General features: G+C 36.4%; 1 protein-coding gene across 1 annotated transcript; it reads right to left on the bottom strand.

Moving 5' to 3' along the window:
• Window positions 1-408: 408 nt before the first annotated feature.
• Window positions 409-25,940, bottom strand: LOC132121653 (neurotrypsin-like). The gene is made up of 14 exons (XM_059531273.1): window positions 25,577-25,940; window positions 22,750-22,792; window positions 15,811-16,053; window positions 14,730-14,868; window positions 14,102-14,280; window positions 11,703-11,850; window positions 10,200-10,378; window positions 9,814-9,955; window positions 8,698-8,909; window positions 4,975-5,116; window positions 4,535-4,816; window positions 3,155-3,277; window positions 2,283-2,563; window positions 409-1,028 (listed from the first exon to the last, which is right to left on the bottom strand). Exons 1-14 carry the CDS (start codon window positions 25,634-25,636, stop codon window positions 694-696), a joined length of 2,508 nt encoding a protein of 835 aa, XP_059387256.1. The 5' UTR covers window positions 25,637-25,940; the 3' UTR covers window positions 409-693.

Raw genomic sequence — 25,940 nt, 5'->3', positions numbered from 1 at the left:
CTTTAAAGATCACTTCGACTGTCGCTATCTAAAACAAGCCTACGTGATTCATTTTACTTGTCTAATCCACAACACTGAAAATGTTTCCTTGAAGATTAGAGGAGCAGTTCAAGCCTTCTGTTAAATAAGGATAGTAGAGGAATCCATTCAGTTTTCTTCCACCCTGCAGAATGAGAAATAAACCTGCTTTTGTAGAGCTTTTGCTATCATTCTCTACCATGGAGAAGGCCCGGGTAGCTGCATCGAATGGCTTTTAAATACAATACATACATTGACATGCACTGCAGCCTCTGGACAGCACTACAAACATTTTAAATGCACGGTAGAATCACGCTCTTTTAAAGGGCCCGTTCACCCAAAAATGTCAATTCTGTCATCGTTTATATGGGTTTGGAACTAGTGTGTGGGTAAATGATGACAGAACTTTAATTTTGAGGTAAACTGTCCATTTACCATCACACTGGTCATTCTACAGTGTCAACCTTCACAGACTCTGCAAGTAAGGAAAGATCCTAATCTCTAAATGCTAAAGACATAAAACTGAACTGTACAGAATACAGAGGAATTAAGATCCAGGGTGTTCAAAGCTTATAGCAGGTGTCAAATACTCTCAGGATCTTGTTTTTTTTCCTTTCACAGAGTCCTGGTTCTCTGAAGTGTGACGTGCAGGTGGTTTTCGGAAAGAGTTGTGCTTCAGTGCTGGAGAGGGGCGGTGCTGTGCGTCACCTGTTCGATCCAGGGCAGATAACGGCTGACCCGTGAATATACACCTGGGTACGAGGGGTCACCACAGCCGTGACCCCAGGAAATGACCCCTGTCAGTACCCAGCGCCCTGCCTCTCCCTGACACACTAACGGACCCCCGCTGTCGCCCTGGCAGCTGTCAGCATGCTTTTTGAGGTCAGACGTCATACTGCCAGCACACAGCATGTCGTGGCTAGTGAAACGCTCGCCGTAACGCTTCTTACATTGCCACGAGGGCAGAAGAGGTACCCAGGTCTGAAGAAGAGTGCTGGGATGCTCAGTGTCTGAAAAATAAGGGAAAAACATAAGGTTGCAATCCATTTAAAGAGACAGCTGCTCATAAATGGCTTTATGTCCCAATATTTTTTCAAAGCAATATGACTTAATTTTGTTGAACACAAATGTACATATTTAGAAAAAACAAATTTTGTCCATACAATGAAAGTTAATTTTCATTTTTTGGAAGAACTATCTCTTTATCTTAATAACAGATAAAAGAATAAAAACTCATAAATCCAGTAAAAACTGTAATATGAAATACTATTACAAATACATTTTAAATTTTATTTAGCATTTTTTAAAAGTTGTAAATAAAGATAAAGATTACCGAATTCAAAATGTTATTATATATATATATATATATATATATATATATCTTACTTAGCATTAACCTTCAAACAGTACTTAGGACAGTTTCTACAAAAATATAATGCAGCATCAACTGTTTTAAAAATGTACAATAATAAGAAATGTTTCTTGAGCTCCAAATCACTATATTAGAATGATTTCTGAAGGATCATGTGACATTGAAGAATGAAGTAATGGCTGCTGGAAATTCAGCTTTGCATCACAGGAACAAAAATAATACATTTAAAAATATATTTAAATAGAAAATATTGCTGTTTTTATAGTATTTTTACTCCATCAAATAAATGGAGCCTTGGTAAGCATACAAGATTTCTTTCAAAAACCTAAAAAAAAAAATCTTAAGGATTCCAAACTTTTCTAAGGATTTTTTATATAAAATAATACATATATGTGTGTGACCCTGGACCACAGAACCAGTCTTAAGTGTCAATTTTTCGAAATATACATCACCTATATTTATATACATCTGAACAAATAAGCTTTCCATTGATGTATGGTTTATTAGGATCAGACAAAATTTGGCCGAGATACAACTATTTGAAAATCTGGAATCTGAGGGTCCAAAAAAATCTAAATACTGAGAAATTGCCTTTGAAGTTGTCCTAAGGAATTCTTAGCAATGCATATTACTAATCAAAAATTAAGTCTTGATATATTTACAGTATGAAATTTACAAAATATGTTCATGGAACATGATCTTTACTTAATATCCTAATGATTTTTGGCTTCAACTTTAAAAATCTATAATTTTGACCCGTGCAATGTTTTTTTTTTTTGGGCTATTGCTAGAAATATACCCCAGAGACTTAAGACTTAAGATATACACACACAAACACACACACATACATTTCATATTGTGCCCTTGTAAGAAAAGAACAACCAAATATTACCTGTCATTCCCCAGCCAGTGATGACACATGTTGCAGGTCTCTTGCCCCACTTGCTGCCAGGTGCAGGCAGGCAGGCGGCGTTAGTATGAGGGTTAAAGGACACGCACTTCCCCTCAGCGCCCTTCAGCCGGATCAAAGCCATGTCATGCTCCCAGCTCTCTGTTCGGTACTTCTTGTGCACTTCTATGCGCTCTGGAGAGAGGGCACGTTCAAAATCATCCTGCTCCCGTGTGTTATAATCCCCGAGCTTCACCATGTACCGTGAAGCATCACTTCCAAACCTGTAGAATCAAGACATTCATTCATATTACAGATGATACGCTAACATTTCAATGATTCCACTAAATCATTTTAATTGAGTGTTACTTTAGAGCTGATTTACAGGAGCGGTCTTATGTTTATCATTCTGAAACCAAGCCCGACTTCTGCTTCATTACAGAACAATGATTTGTACACATTAACATGTGCATTAACGTTCAAAAGGGAGCATGATAAGATTTTTATAATGTTTCCGAATGAAGTCTCTTGTGATGGCAAAGCTGCATTTTCAGCAGTCATTTATAACTCCAGTCTTCCATGTAACTTGATTTTTCATAAATCACTCTAATATGCTCTAATATTCTAATTTGGTGCTCAACAAACATTTATTATTATTAATGGTGAAAACAGTTGTGCTGCTTAATATGTTAACCCATGACATCTGGAAGATATGCTCACAGTTCACAATGCTTCTAAACTGGCCGCTTATTTATGTGCTATTTCAGTGATTTCATTTAAATCAAAATCATATAAAAATGATTATGGAATTGGCATAGCAATGAGTCTAGGCATAGTAGTTAATAGCACTGATGTCCAGCAGGTGTCTCTCTTACCGTGTGAAGCAGTGAGCTGCAGTGAGCAGCCAGCAGGAGTTGATGAGAGTGGCTCCGCACAGAGGCAGATTCCCTTTAGATTGGGATCTGAGCCACAGGGATGCCTGCCAGGGCCAGTCACCCCTGTGGGGTATACATATGTGCACAAACACCCACACACACAAACAAACAAACACATACAGACACAAACACAATGGATGTGGTGGAGAAATAGAGTCATATTTATCTGCAGTAAAAGAACAGTTTAAAGTAGAGTGTCAGCATTGAATTAACAATCGAAGCACTTATAAACACAATTCATGTTTAAAGCACATAAATTTTTAGCTGTTAAAATTAATTACTATAATAAAATCATTTTAGCTTAATATTTAGAAAACAACTGGCAAAAAGTAGACTATTTCTATGTTGATTAACACAAAAAGTATAATCACTGAGGGTTTGTAATGCGATTAAAAAAAACAGAAACATTTGTTAAACCTATTGTAGTATTGAAACACGACTGTATTACAGTATTTATTTAGATTTTGAATTAGCTTTTATATTTTCATTTTTGTATGAGGTTTTAATATTTTTGTTACTAACATTTTTATTTATATATATTATTTTTATATATTTATTTATATATTTAGTTTTTATATATGTATATGTATATTTCTATTTAGTTTTATTTTGATTACAGTTTTAGTTTTGGTACTTCAACTTCAACTTATTCCAGTTTGCTGGCAACATTTCAGATTTTTCTTTTTCCTTTGATTTGACCTCTGATTTTTCTTTTTCTATTTATATTTCATTTTATTTAAACTTTACTACAATTACCAAAAACTATTTTTAATAGTTTTAGATTTAGTTAACAATAACAACACTGTAATGGCATGAGTTTGAGGTAAAATCTGTTTAATTGCATATTAAATATAATATATATATATATATACTATATACTATAATATAATATATATAATATATATATATATACACACACACACACTTTTTATTTATTTATTTTTAATTTTATTTAGCATTTTTTTAAGTTTTTTTAAGATTACTGGAGCATGTTTAACAAGAAAATACTATTTCAGTTTTTCTACTTCACAAAGTTGGGTTACTTCTCTGTTTCCTTGTAATTATTTGTGAAATTTACTAGCAATTTCTGAGTGAAAAAAGTACTTTTTGTCCAGTGTGGGGGGTATCTGAAAAGTTGTTAGAAACTATTTTAGTTATAATTTCAAATATTTTAATGAATTAATTTTTTGACAATAGTATACATCTTCAATTAAGCATGATCTTTATATGCAGTAAATGATCCAATCCAATCTGAACAAATGTCCACAACATGTGTTCTAGAACTGATTCAACAGCAGTAAAATTTAGATGACTGCTTACTTGAGAGATTTATATCCTCCAACAATCCTCTTGCTGCGTCTCTCGGCACCGGCCCTCAAACCGCAGGTGTGTGTGCCCACCACTGCTATGTCAGCCTCTGGCTCAGGCAAATAATCACACACCACACCTGCATCCTGTCCATGCTTACAAGCGTGGCTGTCTTGTCCTTTAGAAGGGCACTCTCCAAGGAGCGACTCCTTCCCAGTGCACCTCACGTTGGTCAGATGCATAGTCCCCTTCCCTGCTCCGAAATAACCCATCGGTCGTGCTTTTGACACCCCACTGCCATAGAGAGCAAAAAAAAACATTACAAGACTTTACTTCTACTCAGCTATCTCTGCATTCATTGTCCCTGGGAAATAATAAATCATATTCCATGGTCCTTATTATGAGATGCTTTTGAGCTATTTTGTGTGCAAATGATGCAAATGGGTCTGTACGTGAATCCGAGCTGTCTGCAGACGATGGCAGCATTGACATCATTCCAGCCATGATCACAGACGCTGCCCCACTCCCCATTAAGAAACACCTCCACTCTTCCCTCTTTTCTATCGTCTCCACCTGCCAATCGTACCAGAGGTCCTTAAACCATAGAAAAGCAAGCAAAATAGAGAACAGAGCTTAGATATTGTCACTTTAGAGTACTGTGCATATTCAGAAAGTAGTTTTTCAGTAGTAGTTTTCCATTAAAGCTTATTATAATACAGGCAGTTACACGGAATGAACCGAAAGACATGAATGATTTAAGAAATGTGGTGTGACTGCAAACTTCAATTTATTTTGTTTCTGAAAAAAAAAAAGAATAAAGCACATCCACCTCAGTCTTGTGTAATGTATTACGTCTGTTTCACACACACTCTGTCTGCAGTGTGTATGCGTTGTGGTTTTTTTCTTTTACACACTCATGTTAATGGATTAGAGCATTCTGAATGCAGTATGTTCCAGGAGTGGTCTGCAACAGTGCGGCGATCGTTTATTCACCAGTCTATTTTTGCTGTGCTGAATTAAAGTGACAGCCATTGTTTGCGATAAAAATTAACATCGATTGACACGGAAATGTAGTAATTTCACAATGAATTGATATGATTAAAGCCTACTGTGTTTCACGCTCAACACGTGGCTTTTTGGCTCGGTTTAAAACAAGGAAAAGTGCACTTTTAGATAAATAAAGGCAACATAATAGATGCACTTGTGGTGGTGTCCTCTTTTTGGAAAACTAAAATATGGTCACCCTAGTTTATATTTATTGAGTTTAAAATAATGTCAAATTGTTAATGCACTGTGATAAAAGAAGACCACGATGCTGAAAAAGCTTTTTCAGTAACAACGTTTGGATTTAAAATCAAAATAATGGATAAATGTTGTGTTTGTGGTACACAGCCATGGATCGGACTGCAAACGCATCCTGTGTGAAAGCACAATGAGTCTTTGCTACTTTTGCACCGCAAACGCACTGCTGACGGAGTATGTCTGAAACAGGCAGGGTAAGTGAAACAGAGGCTCTGTAACTGGCAGTGTAGCTCAAACCACAACATGACATGTAAGCACATGAATTTAACATAGAAGATACATACTGTATACATACACTTTCAAAGCTTCAGTACAGATTTAATTTTGTGTAACTTGTTCAGCGGGAGTATTTTACCCTTTTAACCATATTACAGTGACAATATGTGAATCAATAGAAGCATGAAAGCTTGATTGCCACACTGGAGTTAGTTCATAAGTGAAGTTCTGGAGCACACCTGTCAGGACCTGATATTAGTAGACTGAAATGCTCTCCTAACATCTTCAACGTCAATAACTATCTTTTGAGAAGAAGATGGTACTATATTAACTAGTATTATATAGATTTAAATCAAAGTCAGCTTCATTATCTGTGACAATAGCTTTATTAGATGATGATAAACCTGTCATTTTTTCATAGTATATCAGGCTTTCTTGTTGTCTTTAGTCATAAAGGCTTCTTCTTCTTCATGTTTGGCTGTCTATAAAATTCTTGAGCTTACCTCATTTTACCTTTTAATAATTTTTCTGTCAATTTCAGTTCTTTAAAGTCTTTATTTCTGAATGCAACTTTCCTCCTATTTATGATCTCCTTAATTCACATTCATGATCTTTTTTGTATTCAATTCACAAGTGCAAGTTACAGAAAAAAAAACCTTTCTATTTCTGGGACCCCTCCGTCCCTTCATTCTCTAATATGTAACATCCCAACTTTCATAATTCAATCAGCTCCTAATGGATAAAGGTCCTGCACTGCATTATTCTCATTAAATATCCTATATTCACTCAAAGTATATTGGGTTGTGCATGCCTTTTCATGTAAAGATGCTGAAAGTCAAATGAACAAAATACATTTTTCAACAGGCAGAACTGACGTATAAATAACATATTGTAGTTGTGTAAGCCTTCATGCTGACAACCACACTAACCAGAGATTGACCACTTGTTAAAAAAAAACGCTTTTGTGACAGATGGGTCTGTAAAACTTCTGCTCTCCTAAGAAAGGCAATGAATTCATTAATATTATTCATTTAAACATTATACTTATTATTGTTAAGTGTATGTATGTGTCTATATTAGGTATGTATATCGTTTTAAAGGTTTCTTCTTTCTGTTTAACATGGTGTTAGTGGGTTAGACGCGACAACTGACCACACAACACAACAAGGAAGAAGCACAATTCATAACCGATCCGTACAGGTGAGTAAAACACTACAAAATAACAAAAAAAAATTGTGGAAATCTAAAATGATACAACATACTGTATTTTCACAGACTTCCATTACTAAAATGACGAATAGTTCCTGCAAAAATTGTCTACACAGTGCTAAACAGCACAGAGAAGGTAGCCATCAGCACCATCTGTGTGTTGATCGTACTTCTCAGCCTCCTGGTCAATGTGTTCATTCTGGTTGTCATAGGCTGCTCTAGGAACCTACGAAAACATCCGTCATACCTGTTTATGGGCAACTTGGCATTGGCGGACACTATTGCATGCAGTGGTGTTGGCGCAGTGGATAAGACACATGCCTTTGGCGTGCGACCTCTGACATATATATATAGCAATTGTAAGTCGCTTTGGATAAAAGCGTCAGCTAAATGTAGATATTTTTTTCTTTTTCTTTTTTTAATAACTCTTTATTAAAATATTTTCATTTATTCCTGTGATAAAAAAAATGCTAATTATTAAGCAGGCATTGTGTCACATGATCCTCAGAAATCATTCTAATATGCTGATTTGATGCTCAAGAAATATTTCTTATTTTTATAAGTGTTGAAAAAAAAACAGTTCTACAGCTAACATCATAAATACCTTTAATATAATTTTTGATCAATTTATTGTATCCTTGTTGAATAAAAGTGTTTGTTTCATTTGACAGTAATTATACTAGTGTAAAAAGTTGTGACAACAATAGTTGTGATATATAAAGTCTATTAGAATAAAGTGACAATTATTAGCTTTTTATTTTTAATATTTGTTTTTAATATTTTCCTGTAATGTGGAAACTTCAATTCGTACTGAACGTGCAAAATCCAATGCTACATCAAAGGCTCTAATGTTCTTTACCATACAAAGAAACATTTAAAAAGGGCTAACTTTTTTAGATCTATAAAATCATGAATTTCGACTTACTTTGTCATCTTTCATCTCTTAAATAAAAATGCTAGCAGAACATTATAAGCAACACACAGCCACAATATTTTGAAAAATCTTGCCATTCAAACCTAAGATTTCAAACATACCTATTCAAACCTACTCAAAATGTCACTGACTGGGAGCAAAAAGACTATTGATGTTATATGATAATAGAGTATAGACGGAAATTTTGTTTGTTTGGGGAAAATAAATCATGTTTCACTAATGTTACACTGTCAAATGTCAAAGGTAGCATTGTGGATGCCAAGGGCTACACAATACTTTATTGAAATTCAAATGGAAGTTTTTTTATCAATAAAAGCAAGCACTTGGGAAACTAGAATGGCTGTGTTTATTCCTGGCCTCTGTCAACAAGTGACATTTAGATCCCCTCTGAATTTCAGAAAGGGTCAAAGCGGTGCACATACAGAGAAGTCTATCAGCAAAATGTATCTGCACCTCACACAAAGCCTTACTCACACACTGAAGCATATGTTGGTGTGTGTTCAATATAACTTACCAGTACTTTGTGGAGCCGGTGGTACCTCATTGTTTTCTACCCTGTGGCAGCGTATTCCAACATCTTCGCTATGAGAGCAATCGTGTCGACCCCACACACTATGTTTACACTCCAGCAAAGAGCTCTCACTGCCCTCACACTCCACATCGTCAAGCAGAATCAACCCTGCTCCTTCTCCGAAAGCGCCAGCAGGAGCGACCTCTGCACCACCCCTACATGGACACACACACTCATGATAAATTCCCAATTACATAAAGCCACTTTAAATTCTCCACCCAAAATACTTCATTTATACATATAGATCCTGTAGAGACATTCATACACCCACATTGGGCACTTACTACTATTGTGTAGGACACTTCTAAGTGAATGTAATTACTAAATCCCTGCAGCCAGTTGCAAAACAAACCCTTAGTGATAATATTCCTAACTTAAGGCATTTGATACTGGGCACAAACTGACTGTTGATGAGTTGATCAACGATATTACATTTTTTATATATATTTCTCTATACCTATATATTTAAATTAATGAAACAATGCTATGATATGAAATTATTTATTGTGTGCTTTTGGCAATTGTTTTATTCAAAATTACCATTCAAAAGTTTGGGGTCAGTAAGAATTATTATTATTTATTTTTTTTACTAACTTTTATCCAGTAAGGATGCATTCAATTGATCAAAAGTGACAGTAAAGAATTCTAAAGTGTTAAAAAATATATTTCTGAAGGTTCATGTGACATTGAAGACTGGAGTAATGGCTGCTGAAAATCCTGCTATGCAATCAAAAGAATAAATTACATTTTAAAATATTACAATTATTCTAATTTATTTTTTAATTCTAATAATATTTCACAATAATGTGGTTTTTACTGTATTTTTGATCAAATAAATGCAACAGAGACTTCTTTCAAAAACACCACAAAAAATTTAAATTACCCAAATATTTAAAAATTAGTGTATATTAAAAATGTATTACCAAATGTCTTTTATATAAAATCTAAATTAATCAATACCCAACTGTTTGAATTATTCTGACAGTACATCTTTCCTCAGTTTTAAGTTAATATAGCTACTGTATACACACAGCTAGTGGCAGAATTAAAGAATAGCACCTGAATCCCAGCTGTCTGCAGACCACCTGTGCATGCTGCTCCGTCCAGCTGTCATCACACACCGTGCCCCAGTCCCCAGAGTGATATACTTCCAGACGACCTTCCCATGGGTTATCACCGTCTACCAGTCTCACTACGCCATCTGAATGAATATGCAAACACATACTATATACACACATTGCCTCTCTGGACAGTTTCTGTATTGCCAATGGACGTGATAATGTACAGTCAACTGAAACTAAGTCTTATGTCATCCTGAAGGAGTTTATTTTAACCTGATAATTAGGATAACTGCTCAGGATTGTGAATGACCAATCAGAATCAGATATTCCAGAGAGCCAAGGCTGTAAGTGTTTGTATGTGTGTGTCTATGTGTAGTATAAGACCTGTATAGGGATTGCATGACACCCCAGCATCTTCCATATGGTCACAGTTGTGTTGTTCCCATCCACTGTGATGGCACTCGTCCAGAGAGAGCTCATTGCCTGTGCACTGTACTGCATCCAATTGGATTGGCCCACTGCCCTGCCCGAAATGAGCCCATGACCAGGCTTTAGGGATCCCCCTAGACACACACAAAGATACATATATATATATATATATGGTTCAAATATATTGATCAAAGTGCCATAAAAAGGACTTTTGTCATCTTTACAAAGACTCAAATCCAAAGAGAGCAAACATGTTCTGTTCGAAGGGAATAGTGAATAGAGAATAAGAGAACATTGATAATTCACAAGAAATGGAAAGGGAAATTTACCCACCAGTAAATGTGCATCACCCTGGAACTGCAAGAGGTTTAACTAAAATGAAATGAGATTCCAGCATATATATTGGTTGAGTTTAATTATTTATTTTGTCAAGTGAAGTGAATTTCAACAGCTATCCTGTGCACAAGGGAGTAGGGAACAATGTGCTGTGACCATGCCCCTCAGAACCCAGCTATATTGTTTGAGTCTGGTAACTTGTAACATTTCCTGATCCTATTCTAAACCATTTATCTCAATCAATCAATCAATCAATCAATCAATCAATCAATCAATCAATCAATCAATCAATCAATAAGAGAGTTTATGGGGTTGTATTTTAGGAGGCCATGATGGAAAAAGGCTGATAGCCAAGATTCCAGTATTACATCCCTGCTCTTTTTTCTGGGATTTTTACAGACCCCAGATAGTCAGGACCTCAATTTAACATCTTATCTGAAAAATAGTGCCTTTTTGCTGTCCCCATCAATGTTCTGGGAGCTCAGGGTGAGCTGCCTCTGCCTGGCCTCACTAACACTTCTTCAACAGCAGCCTTAATCTTAAACGTCCCAGGTGGTCTCCCATCCAGGTGCTGACCAGCCTCAACCCTGCTTAGTTTCAGTGGGAATCCAAGAGGCCCTGTGAAGCACTAAGTACAGTACCACACAAAAAGGCACACACAGACAGTTAAAATGCTTCTTACTACAGATTCGGTTTGAACGCTAACATGTTCTAACTATAACCAACAAACACAGCATTCAGTATCTTTAATGCTGCAGTATTTGAAGTCATGCTTATCATCACTGCAGGCGGCGGTGTGAGTCTGCGCTCATGTGACATCTCACAGTCTTTATTCTCTACAACTGTTACAGCAACACGATGGAGATGGTGTATGAGAGCAAAAAATACAACAGCGCAAAATAAATAATTCAATCTTCCTCTCATCGAGACAAGAGCACTCAAGGATGAAAATACCTCACAAGAGACAACATGTGCTACTGCTTCTTTAAAACCTTGCCAAGATGTTTGCAAAAGGCAATTTGGAGTTAAACGTATGATGTATTACTCTGAAACCATCCACTGTATATTATGACATGGTGTGAACGATTAGTATTTGATGTAGTAGTTCTACATTGGACTCACCCCAATCCGAGCTGCCTGCAGACCACCTCAGCATCCATGTCATCCCACTGATCATCGCAAATGGTCCCCCAGTGCCCATCATGGAAGACCTCAACTCGTCCCTCAAAGTCCTCCTCCCCGCCAACCAACCGCAGTGGCAGTCCATTACCTGAGCAGGCAAACCAGGAATCATAACCCAAAGCCACAAACACACGAGACCCAGAATGCTCTGCATGCAATAATCTTTCTAGTGGGTTGCAGGTCTTCTCTAATTGGATCGCACAGGACAGTGGAAACAAATATGCTAAATACAACTAACCATACAATTATGTATAGTTAGAGTAGCAAAATAAACTTTATTGATACAGGCATATGTACTAAAATTTAGAGTCAGTAAGATTTTTCTATTTAAAGAAATTAACACTTTTATTTAGCACAGACACATTAAATTAATCAAAAGTGACAGTATAAAAAAGACATTTATAAAGTTAGCAAAGATTTCTATCACAAATAAATGTTGTTCTTTTGAATTTCCGGTAGTACATGCTATGTACTTATTATAGTAATTACAATAACTATTTAATAACTAGTACTAAACCTAAACCTAACCCTACCCCATGTACTGTAGTTACCTTGTATTACCAGAACTTTCTTAGATAAATACACTGTAAGTACATGTAAGTACACGTACTATAAAATAAAGTGCAACTGAATTTCCTATCCATCACCCACACACACACACACACACATTATATATATATATATATATATATATATATACACACATTCAAAGCAGCAAAATCATTTTTAACATTGATAATACATTTTTAAAAGTTTCTTAAAGCAGCAAATCCATATTTTAGAATGATTTCTGAAAGATCATTTGACACTAAAGACTTGAGTAATGACTGCTGAAAATGTAGCTTTGCTATCATAGGAATAAATTACATTTTAAAGTATATTCATATAGCAGTCATTTTAAAGTGTAAAAATATTTTTTTTTGTCACCTATCCTGACATGTAAACATATATGGAATGTGGTGTCCCATACTCAGAATCAGTGCTCTGCATTTAACCCATCCAAGTGCACACACACACACACACACACACACAGAGCAATGGGCAGCCATTGCTGCGGTGCCCGGGGATCAGTTAAGGGTTTGGTCCTTGCCGGTACTGAGACTCAACCCCGCAACCTTTAGGTTACAAGTCAGACTATCTAAACAATAAGGCCACAACTGCCCCCTATATTTCACAGTATTACTGTTTTTCCTGTATTTTTAATCAAATATATTAAGCCTTGATGCGTATAAGGTACTTCTTTGAATAACATTTCAAAATCTTACCGACCCCCAAAAATGTTATATTGTATAAATATATTGTATTTATAAATGTTATAAAGTATATTTGCATGTTGTTGGGTTCTGTGCAATTTTATAATTTTAGCATAATAATTCTGTACAATAGACAATTGGTAATGTGTTGGGTCATCAATTAATGTCTGCTATAAAAAACACCAATTTAATAAGTCAATATGAATGGACAAAGAATCAGCAATAATGGCAATTGAAAGATAACATAATCATCCTCATGATGTTCCATCATACACCCCGTGGTTTTCTGTCTTAGTATTCAGGTAGATCAGAAATACTCAAAAGGCATCACTCGAGGGCCACTTTTAGAAAATGCAGGATGAACAGGGAAGAAATAATAGAGATAAATGTGCAGAAACTGACAATTACAACAATGTCGAATTAGATTTTTCATATTTACATCACAACATTCAAGAAAAATCATATTGTCACAAGTTATTATGCAGACACTGTTATTATCCAGATCTTCAATGCAGTTTTTAGGGCAAAATCTGAGGAATTAATTTCAAATTTGACAGAGAATAGTCCCCCTTATCGGTAGTAGCTGAAAGCATAATAAAGCATAACGGGGATTTGTTTATAGAATTTTATCAATCAATGATGACATTATTTTGATATTGTAATGATTTGCGTCAAGATTATAAAAACAAGAGTAAATTAACACCTTAACACTTGCAACTGAATGCAATTTAATTAGCAGGTTTTATAGCCGGTCTTCACTGCAAGCAAGCAACGAGGTGCAGCATGACATGTCATGAAAAAAACAAGACGCTCACATTATAAGCACTTGTAGACATCAGCTTTGTTGATTATAATGGAAGTGATCTTAGCTGTCGTATTGCAGCGTTCACTTATGATGCAGACACAGAGGCAGGAACTGAATTCTTGAAACCAGACTTTAAATAACCCCAACGATCGTTGTATCCAATTTAAAAGCACTTTTTCTGTTTTATGGCAGCTTTGTGGTTTTGCGAGGGCATCTAGATGCAGGAGTGTTTATTTCACTTAAAAGGTTATTAGCTTCACTGTCACAGAAAGCACACTGACCTTCAGGTGGTGTGCACACCACTCCCGCCTCGTTTCCATGGTTACAGTCACTCGTAACGAACTTCCTGCTTCTGCAATCCAGCAGGGATTTCTCATCACCGCGGCAGCCAAGGCGGGCGTAGTGAAAAAGCCCGGAGCCGGGGCCAAAATATGAGTGTTGGAGAGCTGTGCCAATCTCACTACAACAAACAGAAAGAAATATGAAGTTATCTCCTCCACTGTTCAGCGACGTGAGGCTTTCCACCCACTTTTAGATGATTTAACAAAGGCTAAATCAAAAATAGACATAGTAAAAAATAAAGACACTGTGAATTTTTATTAATAATTTAAATATACAAATGAGTACTGAGAGGCTCAGAGCCATAAATATGTGGAAAATCTGATCTGTTGCTCAAAGATAAAATAAAGGAGTACTGAATGTTTTTTACTTAATTACATTAGTAATTTTTCAAATGAATTGCAAATAATCACATGTTTGTCGAGAAAAAAAAACAATTAGTATAATTCACAGACATAACATTACTGTTTCAATCGAAGCATCATTTTTCACATTATATTTAATGAATTGTTCTAAATGAATGTGTTAATTTGACAACCCTGATTAGAAATAAACATAAAATTCCCATACCCTATTCCAAGCTGTCGGCAAACCACACTAGCATCACGGTCTGTCCAGTGTGTGTCACAAACCGACCCCCACTGGCCATTCAGATAGACCTCCAGTCGGCCACTCTTTGGGGATGAACCTCCTGCTAACCTGACTGCTCCTGAACAAATGATGATATATATAAGAGTAAAGTGTGATTGGATGATAACAGGAACAGAATGTTGGTCCAGGAGAATGTCCTACTTAGCAAAGTCACAGTGACCCTTTGTCTCAACTGCACACAGAATGCAAAGATGCTTTCTACACAAGCTTCTTCTTTCTTTAAGAATAACCCTTTTTTTTATTTTCCTGAGATATATACAGAATATTCTTCCCTTTTATGGCAACCGTTGATTTCTAAATATGAGGTTGATAAAGTTGTCTTCCAAGAGACTTAGGAGAAGGAAAGTAAGGCAACAGTACACATAGAGAAACCAAAATGCTTATTTATCATCTGAAGAATGTTAAAATATTCTAACATCTAAGGCGTCCCACTAGCTGATTTTCATTCATATGCGCCTGTGTTTCTCTCTGTGGGAAGTGTTAACAGCCCCAGAGACTCAACTCCCTGATGAGTTAATGGATGTGACCCAAACTTTTTCTCAGCAGAGGCAAAGCCACATATTGCAAAGACTGATTGTGTTTTTCTGGAATTCTCAGACACTAAAATGTATAAAATAAAACGGCGAGGGTTGTTTATTGAAAGCATATCTTTTTCTCATTGAAGCTGTGCATGAATATCAGCGGCAAAATCCGAAGGGATTCATGGGGTAGACGTGAAATGCAGTTTTTTCTGTTGTTATTTTGGCGAGTTTCAAATTGATTTTGACATTTTGAAAAAAAGTATTGCAGTCTATGACAGGAAACTGCAGATTGCGCTTTACATCAGATTTTAAATCATTGAACGTGACATATCCCAGACAGAAAAATGTTGTTTCAAAAAGTGGGACACTGCCTTGAGGAATATTTTTTTTTTAATCATATTACAAAAGATATTTAATACTTTTTGAATTTACTCACTAGTGGAGCATAGCCATCTTTAATGAAACGCTGTGGTACTCACCTTGATGACAGTCGCAGTAGGCCCAACCAATGGCCCCTGAGCTCTGCCTGAAAAAACACCATGGATTGGACTCACGGTCAGGATTTCGACAAAAATTGTGCTCTCCAAGTCCCCTGCCTGGATACTGCTGCACGTAATCTGGGAATTCGGCCCACTTTAGACAGGGTGAACCCGAGTCGGTCTGAGAAACTGTGCCATTGTAATAGCCCAGCTCAGTGAAGCCCTCAGAGCAGGACAGAGGAACTGGGGGGGAGGGAGAAAAAGGTTTTTATGCTGTGTATAAATCCGATTTAGTTTTCAAATCCTATCTTCAAGGGGTGACTGTTCACACTGACATTTTACAAGAGATGAAGTCTGTTCAAACAGAAGTCAATATTGAGTTTGTCTACATGTTTAATAACCGAAAGTAGCTGTCAGTATCTATCTATCTATCTATCTATCTATCTTGAAACATTTAAAGAAGCAACTGTTATTCTACATGCACCAAAAAAAAAAAAAAAAGTTGTAGGTTTAGTTCCAAGAGCGCTCACTATCTACCAAAATCCTCCCTAAATTCCTTTCTAGAGTCCATAATAATAATCCCTGTTGTATAAATTGCCAATGTGTATGGCTGCAGATGCAGATTTTCAATATGGCTTTTTAGCCAGCATCTTGTACCCTTTTGATTATCTCTCCGGAACACCCAACTTGGCCTCCACATCTCCTCCAAGCCATGAGCACTGATTCCTCAAGCCCTGGGCAGGAGAGTTAAAAGAGAGAGAAAGTGGACATCTGGATCCCTCTTTCAGCCTCCTTTTCCAGCATAAAGGACAAGGCATTAGACAAGGCTGCGCTCTAAGCAGGTGCTGAGAAACTGAGATGAGCAGCCAATAAAGCGGCAGGGAGCCGAAATCTCACTGACCTGCCCTACTTGAGACTCACACATAAGAGATACACCACCCGTACAGGATCTAAAAGCACAATTATTTCAAATCTGCACCTTTTAATAAGGAAAAGTTATGGTTTCTACACAGATAACAGGGAATGTTCTCAAAACTTCGTATAATGTTCTGTTAAGATTCTCTCAATGTAAACGTTCTTCCAGTCACATTAATAGTAAAGTTGTCTGGTAACTGTCACCCCGTCCTGAATACGGGATGCCTACGTTTATTTCACTATATTACAATCAAATCTAATCTAATCTTGACAAACTATATATCGTTGGAAAGGTCTAAGACTCCCAAATATATATTCTACCAATGGTTTTGTTAAAAATTATGTAGGAAAAGTAATAGATCAATTTATGACAAGAGTGCACCCTAAAAAAATCTAAATTATAAGAGGAGTTTTTACCTTTGCTTAAAAAATAGACTTCTTCATTGCCTTTTTTTTCTCTATCACATTTTAGAAATCATCAGAAATTATATATCAACTGAAAACTTAAAATCTCAAAATTCATCCTTTAAAACCCAGACAAAACCCAGAAAATCAGACATTGCATTACCATGTAAATGGTACATCAATATCATGTTACAAAATGTTTTCAGTCATGAATTATAAAAATGTAGGTTTGTATCATGCACATTCAAGTCTATCTTCAAAAACGTGAGTGACAGTTAAGGGGTTAATATTGTTTGCAAAACAACAGCACAGAAACGTTTATACATCGCTCATGTAACCTTTTGTTTTAAAGCAGCATTTGATTGACAAGTAGGCCGTCCCAGTAAGGGATGGATCAGAATTAAATAGCGTGACACATGACACATGACACATTCATTTTCGACAAACTCTGGACGTGTAGTGAATCTTCACACTATATGCCTTAAATGTGATATTTCTGGATTAAATTCAAGCTACAAGACCCATTTGCAATGCAGAAGTCAGTAAAACTAAAATTATCACAAGGCTTTATTCATGGATAGACATCTGCTATGACTAGCAATTATACTGTCACTTACAATGAGTGCCAGCAGGTATGAACTGACAAGCTTCCAGTGAGAAGTAATTTGTCTATCCAAACTGAAAGAAAAAAATCTGCATGACGTGGTACAATCGCAGCTTAATTGAGTATGTTAGATTTTTTATATAGACCAGGTTTTTAAACCAATGAGATTTAACTGTGGGCAGGGCTACTCAAAAAAATAAACACATAAAATAAAAGAATACACACAAAAAATAAATAAAATACAATTCATTTCATACAGCTATTATATATGCATATTGTTCCAAGGCAGCATTAAAAATAAGAGTTTATTACAAACAGTGAGCAGGTAAACATGACAGTGAAAAAGAAAAATCACTAAGATGATGTTTAAGCACATAAGCAAAAAAGAAGAAATAAAAAAAAAAGAAGAAATGATTAGGAAAATGACTGAAGGAAACAGAAGTCCTCAAACGATTATGCCTGGATCATAGATAGCTGGATGGAAAATCAGAGCTGGTCTTCTTCCAGAACTCAAATTCGATTATATTAACATCATTTTGGAGTTGTAGCAATGTGAAAATCAGGATCAAATTGCATTTCTCATGTAACATCATACACACTTTGAATGGCTAGATAAAGTGTTGGAAAGACATTAGAGTAGCTGTTCTAAACTTTTGAACAGTTTGAACACAACTTTACTTTGCTGAGGGGGGTTGAGTGTTTGAGTTTAGTACTGTGCTGATGCATCTCTTGCCGGGTGACTGAACACATGGAGAGAACAGAACTATGGGAAGCACTCATGGAGAGTTTAGATGGTGAGGTCCATATGGACTGTGAAATGCTGCAGACATGGCACAAAAAAAGCCTCCGAAAGATGCCAGCTGATTTTCCACGTCTGTCTGCAATTTTTGAGGAACTTTGTTGTGAGTTGTCCCAGAATCCTACATGTCATTCCCAGCCTGTCACCAAAAAGTTCTGTAGATATGAAGGGTCCTTCACCTTCCATTTGCCTTCCACCTCCACTTCTACTTGCCACATCACAGACAGTAGAAAGAACAGGCTGTTAATCACAGTCACGACTAGCACATCTGCAGTCTTCATTGTCTGCATTTTCGTACGACTGCATTTATTTTGAGCCAGACTGTCTGCGTTCGAGTGATATCAGAAAAACATTTATTACCAAGGAACAGTGTGTGCGTGTGTGAGTGTGTGTAAGAGCAGCAGTAGATTAATGTCTCCATCTGCAAGCTCAGACAGACTCAGTGCAATCAGGGCAGAGCTGAATTAGACATACTAAAACAGGATGACGGAGAGCACTTTCAGAATGAGTTGTGCCAACCTCAGGGAAATCGTTCTCTGCGTTTCTGCTTAATTGGATGCATAAAGATGTGTGGGCAGGAAACGCCATAACGCTGTCGATAAAGTGTCTGGAACAAATATTTTATCCGTAGAGAGTGACACAGAATAAAAAGCATTTGATTTTATTTTAATTAGTATCTTGTCTCGTTTTACAGTAAAGTATCTAAACATTCTTTTAAACCAGATCAATTTACTTGAAAAGCAAAATTGTGTTAAGATAATTGGTTTTTTTTTCAGAGAATATATCTTTAAGTAAGGCTTCTTTTCTTACTCCAGTAGCAATCTTGTTTTAAGAATAATTCTTATAAAGAGTTAAAAAAAAACAACAACACTTAAAATACTTTTCAAAAGTTTGGGGTTGGTACAATTCTTTCAGTTATTTGAAAGTAGTCTCTTATGCTATACTTATGTACATAAAAAATACACTAAAAATAGCAATATGTGAAATACTATTACAATCTATTTTAAATTTATTATTTAAATGAATTCCCGTGATGGCAAAGCTGAACATTTAGCAGCCATTACACCAGTCTTCAGTGTCAAATGATTCTTCAGAAATCATTGCAATATGCTAAAATGGTGTTCAAGAAACAATTCTAATTATTATAAATGTAATTTATTATAAATGTATTGTAAATTGTAAGAAACTTTTCCAAGATGTTTTGATTAATAGAAAGTTCAAAGGAACAGCATTTATTTGAAACTGAAATCTTCATTAACGTAATAAAAGTCTTTACTGTTACTTTTGATCAATGCAATGCACCCTTGCTGAATAAAAGTATTAATTTCTTCTGCAAAAAATAACAAATGAATATTGTATCAACATGTTTGAATGGTGTAGAATATCATAGAATCTTGGTGTGGATTGTTTGACTTGGCCCACTAAGTAACAACTTTACAACAGAACACATTAGCAACAGCCAAACAACCACCCAGAAAATCTTTGCAACAAAATAGCAACACCCTAGGAACACAAAAACAAACTTTTGCACATGATGTCATATGTCATTAAGAAACACTCAGTAATCACTGACATCTGATCTTATTGACATTCAACCTGCACAATAAGTGCCACATTTGATATTGTTGTTAGAATGTATGGTGCATTTATTATGCCTTTTTGTTTTTTTTAGAATTTTACAGCCCCTGGGCATGATAAACTTACATTATATGAAAATCTCCATAATGATTCTTTAAAAACAGTTGTGCTCCACAGAAAACAAAATCAACAACATTATGGGTATGTTATAAGGATGAGTAAATAATAATAGAATTAACTCTCTATTTACGACTGACAGATTCAGCTTAAATTTGAATCCTTAAAAGAGAACAGAGATAGACATCTTCTGCATGATGGAATATACATTTGGTGATAAAAAGAAACAGAGAGAATTTTAACAGGAATGACAGGGAAGTTCAAGTAGTAAAAGAGTGTAAAACAGAGCAGTCAGAGCATCAGGACCAGTACCAGGGGGCAACAATCGATCACATTCCATTACGATGCAAGAAAAAATGGCTGATCCCCAGGTATTAATGACTTCTACGACACGGAAAAGTTTGGGGGAAGAGACACAATGGGGAATTAGAGAGAGATGTAGGATCCATGCTCTACCATGGATTTGACAATGCAATGCATCCAACTCATTAAAAAATAGCCATTCTTTGAAAGATCATCTTATATTGACATTCTTCTCCATTCTAAACCAAACACACAGATGATAGATGAATAAAGCCGGGGATGAAACATCAAAGCTTTTTGAGAAAGCAAAGACTGGCACAGATGCACGGAAGAAGTAGACAGGCTGAGAGAGTCTTTTCTGTGATGTTTTGAATTATTAAAAATGACCTTATGAGTCAACTATCAAAACTGAAGGACATAAGTGATTCACTCAAAGCTTGGGAAACACAAAGAGAGCCATCCAACGTGTCCTCCATCTGTGGAGAATTTTTACATTTTGTTGCACAACAAAAAACTATTTTAAAAGCAAATAACAAACCTACAGGCAATCAAATCTGAACAATCAGATAAAATAGCTTAGATATATCTTAGAACTTCTATACGATACGCAGTTAATAGTGGGGACAAAAATAAGCAAAAAAAAATCATAAACAAATAAGAAGAAAAATAAATAATGCAGTATATGGTATTAGAGCTCTTTGGCTGGGATTCATTCACCTTCAGCCACTGACACCCTCTGTGCCGCTCTGAGCTAATGGAAGCACACTGGCAGAACGAATGGCAGCAGAAATCAAGTCATTTACGCAAAGCATCCGTATGGCGTACTTGGACACACACACTCTCAGCTCTGCGCTATAGGAGAGCTCATTCTCCCTCCCCATATAATCCATTTCTTCACCACAATGAATATTTGATACGGTTCACATAACATGCTTTGGCATGTTTAGCGAATGTGAGAGCAGATGCATGGTGGGGCACCAATGGGTGCCAGGAAGCTACATGAGTGCATTAGTGTATTCACATTAGCATTGGCTAAAATAAAACAGAAATTAGGTCTCTTATTGCAAATGTTTCATGTACAAAGCTTCAGACATGCTTTGTGGCACAACAAAGACTTTGCATTCAACAGTTGCACATTGTGTCGTAGGATACAACTCATATCAAAATAACTTTTTATTTTTTATTATTTGGTCCAAGCATCTCCATCCACCACTTAGGCATGTTTCATATTAGATCTAGGTAGAAATCTAACCACACAACTTTCAAGGGAACTATAAAATCATAAGCTGACCTATTTCTTTTGATGTATGAGGGATGCTTCTGGCACCGTTTATGTTTTCATTGAGAAACGAAAACCAAATCGCTCAATCTAAGCCCTTTCCGTTCACGGCATCATAAAGCCATCTGATTGGTTGGTCTGGGCCAGGCTGTTTATCTGTCTTGATGCAGTGACATCAAAGCGCTGACAGTCATTAGCACTCTGGGATTGGTACTGGGGAATATCACGCTGTCGAAGTATATGAGAATGAGATGAGGGAGAAAATCTAACAGAGTTCAGAATGAAGGGAGACCAACATAGTGTGAATGCCCTTATTAACCAGCCACACTGGTGATATCCAGCGACCAGCACACATTGATGTGGTGTAAATGTCATATTTTGGAGCTCTAGGGGAATTTATGAATTATTTATGTCAGACAACCCATCGCAAATCCATCTTCATCAGCTCATTACAAACACAGGCAGAATTGAGAGAATGAGATGTAGTGGAATGTAACTCTAAACAAGCATTTGTTTTTATTCTTTCAGGCATCTCTGTAAATGCATGAAAGATGAAAGTCTATGTCATCTATATAGAGCATGAAATTAACATTTTGTTGCTTTTAGTACTTTGAAACCATCTACAGTATTTGCTAATGTAGACCTACCCTTAAAAAATGATAAAAGTGACCTTCAGTAGATATACTTACTTTTAAAATGGATGTCGTTTTTAAACAATTATTCGTTTTTAAGTCAGAAACACATTTTAAAACGTATTTTAGCACAGTGGTTGACAGATGAGAAACCAGGTCTTTAATGTTGTCCAAGAGTCATCTGGACTGAGTTCTTGAGTTCAGAAAGATGGGAGACCAACATCGGGCGAATGCCCTTATTAACTATCCACACCTGTGATATCCAGCGATCCAGGGTCTAAAACAGAGAAAACTCATATCGACTCACCTGTATTCTGCACTGCATTCAGGTAGCTGTCATCACCATACACCTGCAGAGAGGGAAAAAGGAAATGAGTTCAAATGCAGAAAGCTGACAGAATTATGAGTTGATCTGTTCAGAACGCTAAAGTGTCTGTTTTTCCGGAATAGTGATGTTTTATCTTCTAAGACGTGACACACATTTGAACAGCGGTACGTTCCGTTTCTGCCTACCCTTCTGCGTGCCTCAGGGGAAGCTGTGAGAGTCACTTCTGACAGGGAACCAAGATAATATCTGTTAATATTTTACCTGACATTTTATTTCTGCGTTTCCTTGTTCTGCACTGCGACTGAAGTGCAATTAGCAGATGAATTAATATTGTAATATTTAAAAGTAACTACTGTCTTACAAAGTAACATGTGACTGGGATGCGAATAATATGAAATGAATGGGGATTTAAGTTCAATCACATATTTAAACACACACACACATAAATATTATTTTAAAAACAGAGGAACCATTAGTCATTTTCTTTAGGAGACCTAATCAGTTAGACAGGTGTCTATAGGAGAAATAATAAATTACTCAAATAAAATGCACATTATAATCTTCACATTATACATTTAATATCACACATTTAGAACTTATTAATATATGGTGACTGTTCAATAATTGCTATCCCCTACATACCACAAACAGTTCCACAAACACTTTCAGTGCAAACAATGCTAAAATAAAATGCTTTAATTGCAGAGGTTCTCACTTCTGATTCTAAAATTGTAATATTTAGCTGAAAAATCTATCTACTAATACATTAATAAAATCTGGCACTGGGTTTTCAAACCATTCAGCTAAAATTCGGGCAATGTCAAGGCTGAGTACACCCTAGAAATCTGAGGATTGCTGATAAGAGTGTCATTATGGCAGAAGTAAGGAACTAAAGCTGGATCTGTGACTTGAAATGCAATGAGCGATTGCAGGCAGGAAAATGGCTGTAAAGGGCTTTGCAGTACAAATTTTCCAAAACCGACTGGACTCTGTTCTCACAACTGATTTTTCGCTGAGCATCAGCTTTTGGATTATTGTTTTGTTTTTATCAGATGTCTGGACTATCATTCTGACAGCACCCATTCACTGCAGAGGTTCCACTAGTGAGCAAGTGATGCAAATGTCTCCAAATGTCTCTGTTTTGATAAAGAAACTAATAGATCTACATGTTGGATGGCATGAGGGTGAGAACTTTTTCAGCAAATATACATTTTAAAATGAACTATTCTATCAAAACCCCTTTGTTTCTATGCTGCACTACACAGTAATTTTTCATACACCTCTATAGATGAAAACATGCTATTGACTTACTTCCTTAATTTATGATCAATAAACTGAACTAGCGATTTAGCATCTCCAGCAAGGCTAATTGCATTATAGATAACAAGCTCCAGTTATGCGCCCTAATATTTGTGCTCATATCAACACACTCAGGTCAGTTACAGCCATAATTGCATCTGTCATTCTCATTCCACAGCAGCAACTGGGGACACTGTCATTGATTATCCTTTCCCCCAAAAAGCAAAATAAACATTAAACAAAACCCTTGATTTAAACAGCATCTTTGTTTTTGAGTCCCATTTGCTTGTCCATTTCAAATGACACCTTATACAAGAAACAGCTTGTGGTAATGGAATGTAACACAGATGAGTGAACATATGACCAGGTGTGTACAAATAGTACACATCAACTTTGATGTCTAGCCTATAGCACACATCCAGTGTGCTGCTGTGTTTTTTTTTTTGCATCCCAGGAGTCTAATTGCAAATGCACATTCCGGTGCATCAGTGCATCAATCCAGTGTATGACACCATGTCTGGAGCATAGCCCTTCAACAGATTTGTTGGTGCTGTAAAATTTACATAATCAAGAGGAGCATAAAGTCTCTAATGGAGCACGGCAGGCATATTACTCATTGAATCCTTCCCATAGTGCTGTTGTTTCACCACCCAAACAGATGTTAAGATACTCCAGCTCTGGATGTGAACTGAGATGAAGATAATATAGTCTAGCTGTTAAATAACGCTGATGCCATTCTCTGTAAATTTCTTTATGATATGCTAAAAAAAAGTAGGCACTAGGCAGTACCACAGATTTAGTAGGTAGTACCACAATAAAACTGAAAATCTTGTTCAAAGCATTTCAGTTGAATTTTTCACAACTGGATGTTTCTTTGTCTTCTGTGCTGAACTGAATTTGGAGACTCCTGAGTGTATGTGAGATATGTGAGATACACAGCCATTCTTTTTAAACTATTCTAATACATTATTCTTCTCCACATCCCCTGAAATACTATTATGTTTGTGGGTCAATCATTTTATTCTAGCACGCTAATGAAACTCATTAGCCTAACAGCAGAATATAGGTCAGTGTGTTGTATTTTTGAATCCTTGTGGTTTGCAAGCTCTGAGCTTTGTGCATTCACGGTTGAAAAAGAAAACAAAAAATAAGGATATTAAATGATAACTGAATTTAAACATCTAATAATACTACCCGTACAAATCCCATGTTTAACGCGACATTTCCTCCCTACAGCATGTCAGATCCTCTGTTAGAGGGAGGTGGCTTTGCTTGAATCTATTAAACAACATGTCAGAGTTTTATTGCACAATTACAGATATAAGATGCTGAATTACATTTTAAATCTAGTAAATTGACTTTGAAATCATGCTGCATTAATGTCAGTGGATCAAAGCAATTCAAATAAGAGCACGCAAAAGCACACATTGTGTTAGCAAATGAAATAAAGCCATTTAGGTGTATTTATTCCGCGCTATTACTGAACAGCCCTAAAGGCGTATCTTACCTCCAGCAGGACTGCAATCACACCGAGCAGGGCGAGCATCCTCCACACTCTTGTATCCATCCCTATCTCCGGCTATGGGTCAGTGTCATTGTCCGGTATTAGAAGCCACCTCTGGAGCAGGGTGTATTCGAGAATGAGCACTGTTCAAACGGACTGAATGAAAGAATTACGCGGATGCCGTTTAAAAGCGTTGGTTTTCAGGGTGAGTGATGCGATGCTCCGTGACCCGCCGTAGGTTGATATATGATGTCTAATCGGTGTTGTGGAGTAGTGTCACGGACGCACACACCTCTCGTAGCGACCCACGCGCAGCGCTACGTCTCCAAGCGCTCACGCACCCCGCGCGCGCCTCACTGATGAACCA

The sequence above is a fragment of the Carassius carassius genome, chromosome 39, assembly GCF_963082965.1.
Source record: "Carassius carassius chromosome 39, fCarCar2.1, whole genome shotgun sequence".
Classification (NCBI taxonomy): domain Eukaryota; kingdom Metazoa; phylum Chordata; class Actinopteri; order Cypriniformes; family Cyprinidae; genus Carassius; species Carassius carassius.
The sequence above is the reverse complement of the archived record's forward strand: the minus strand, read 5'-3'. Positions and strand labels throughout refer to the sequence as shown.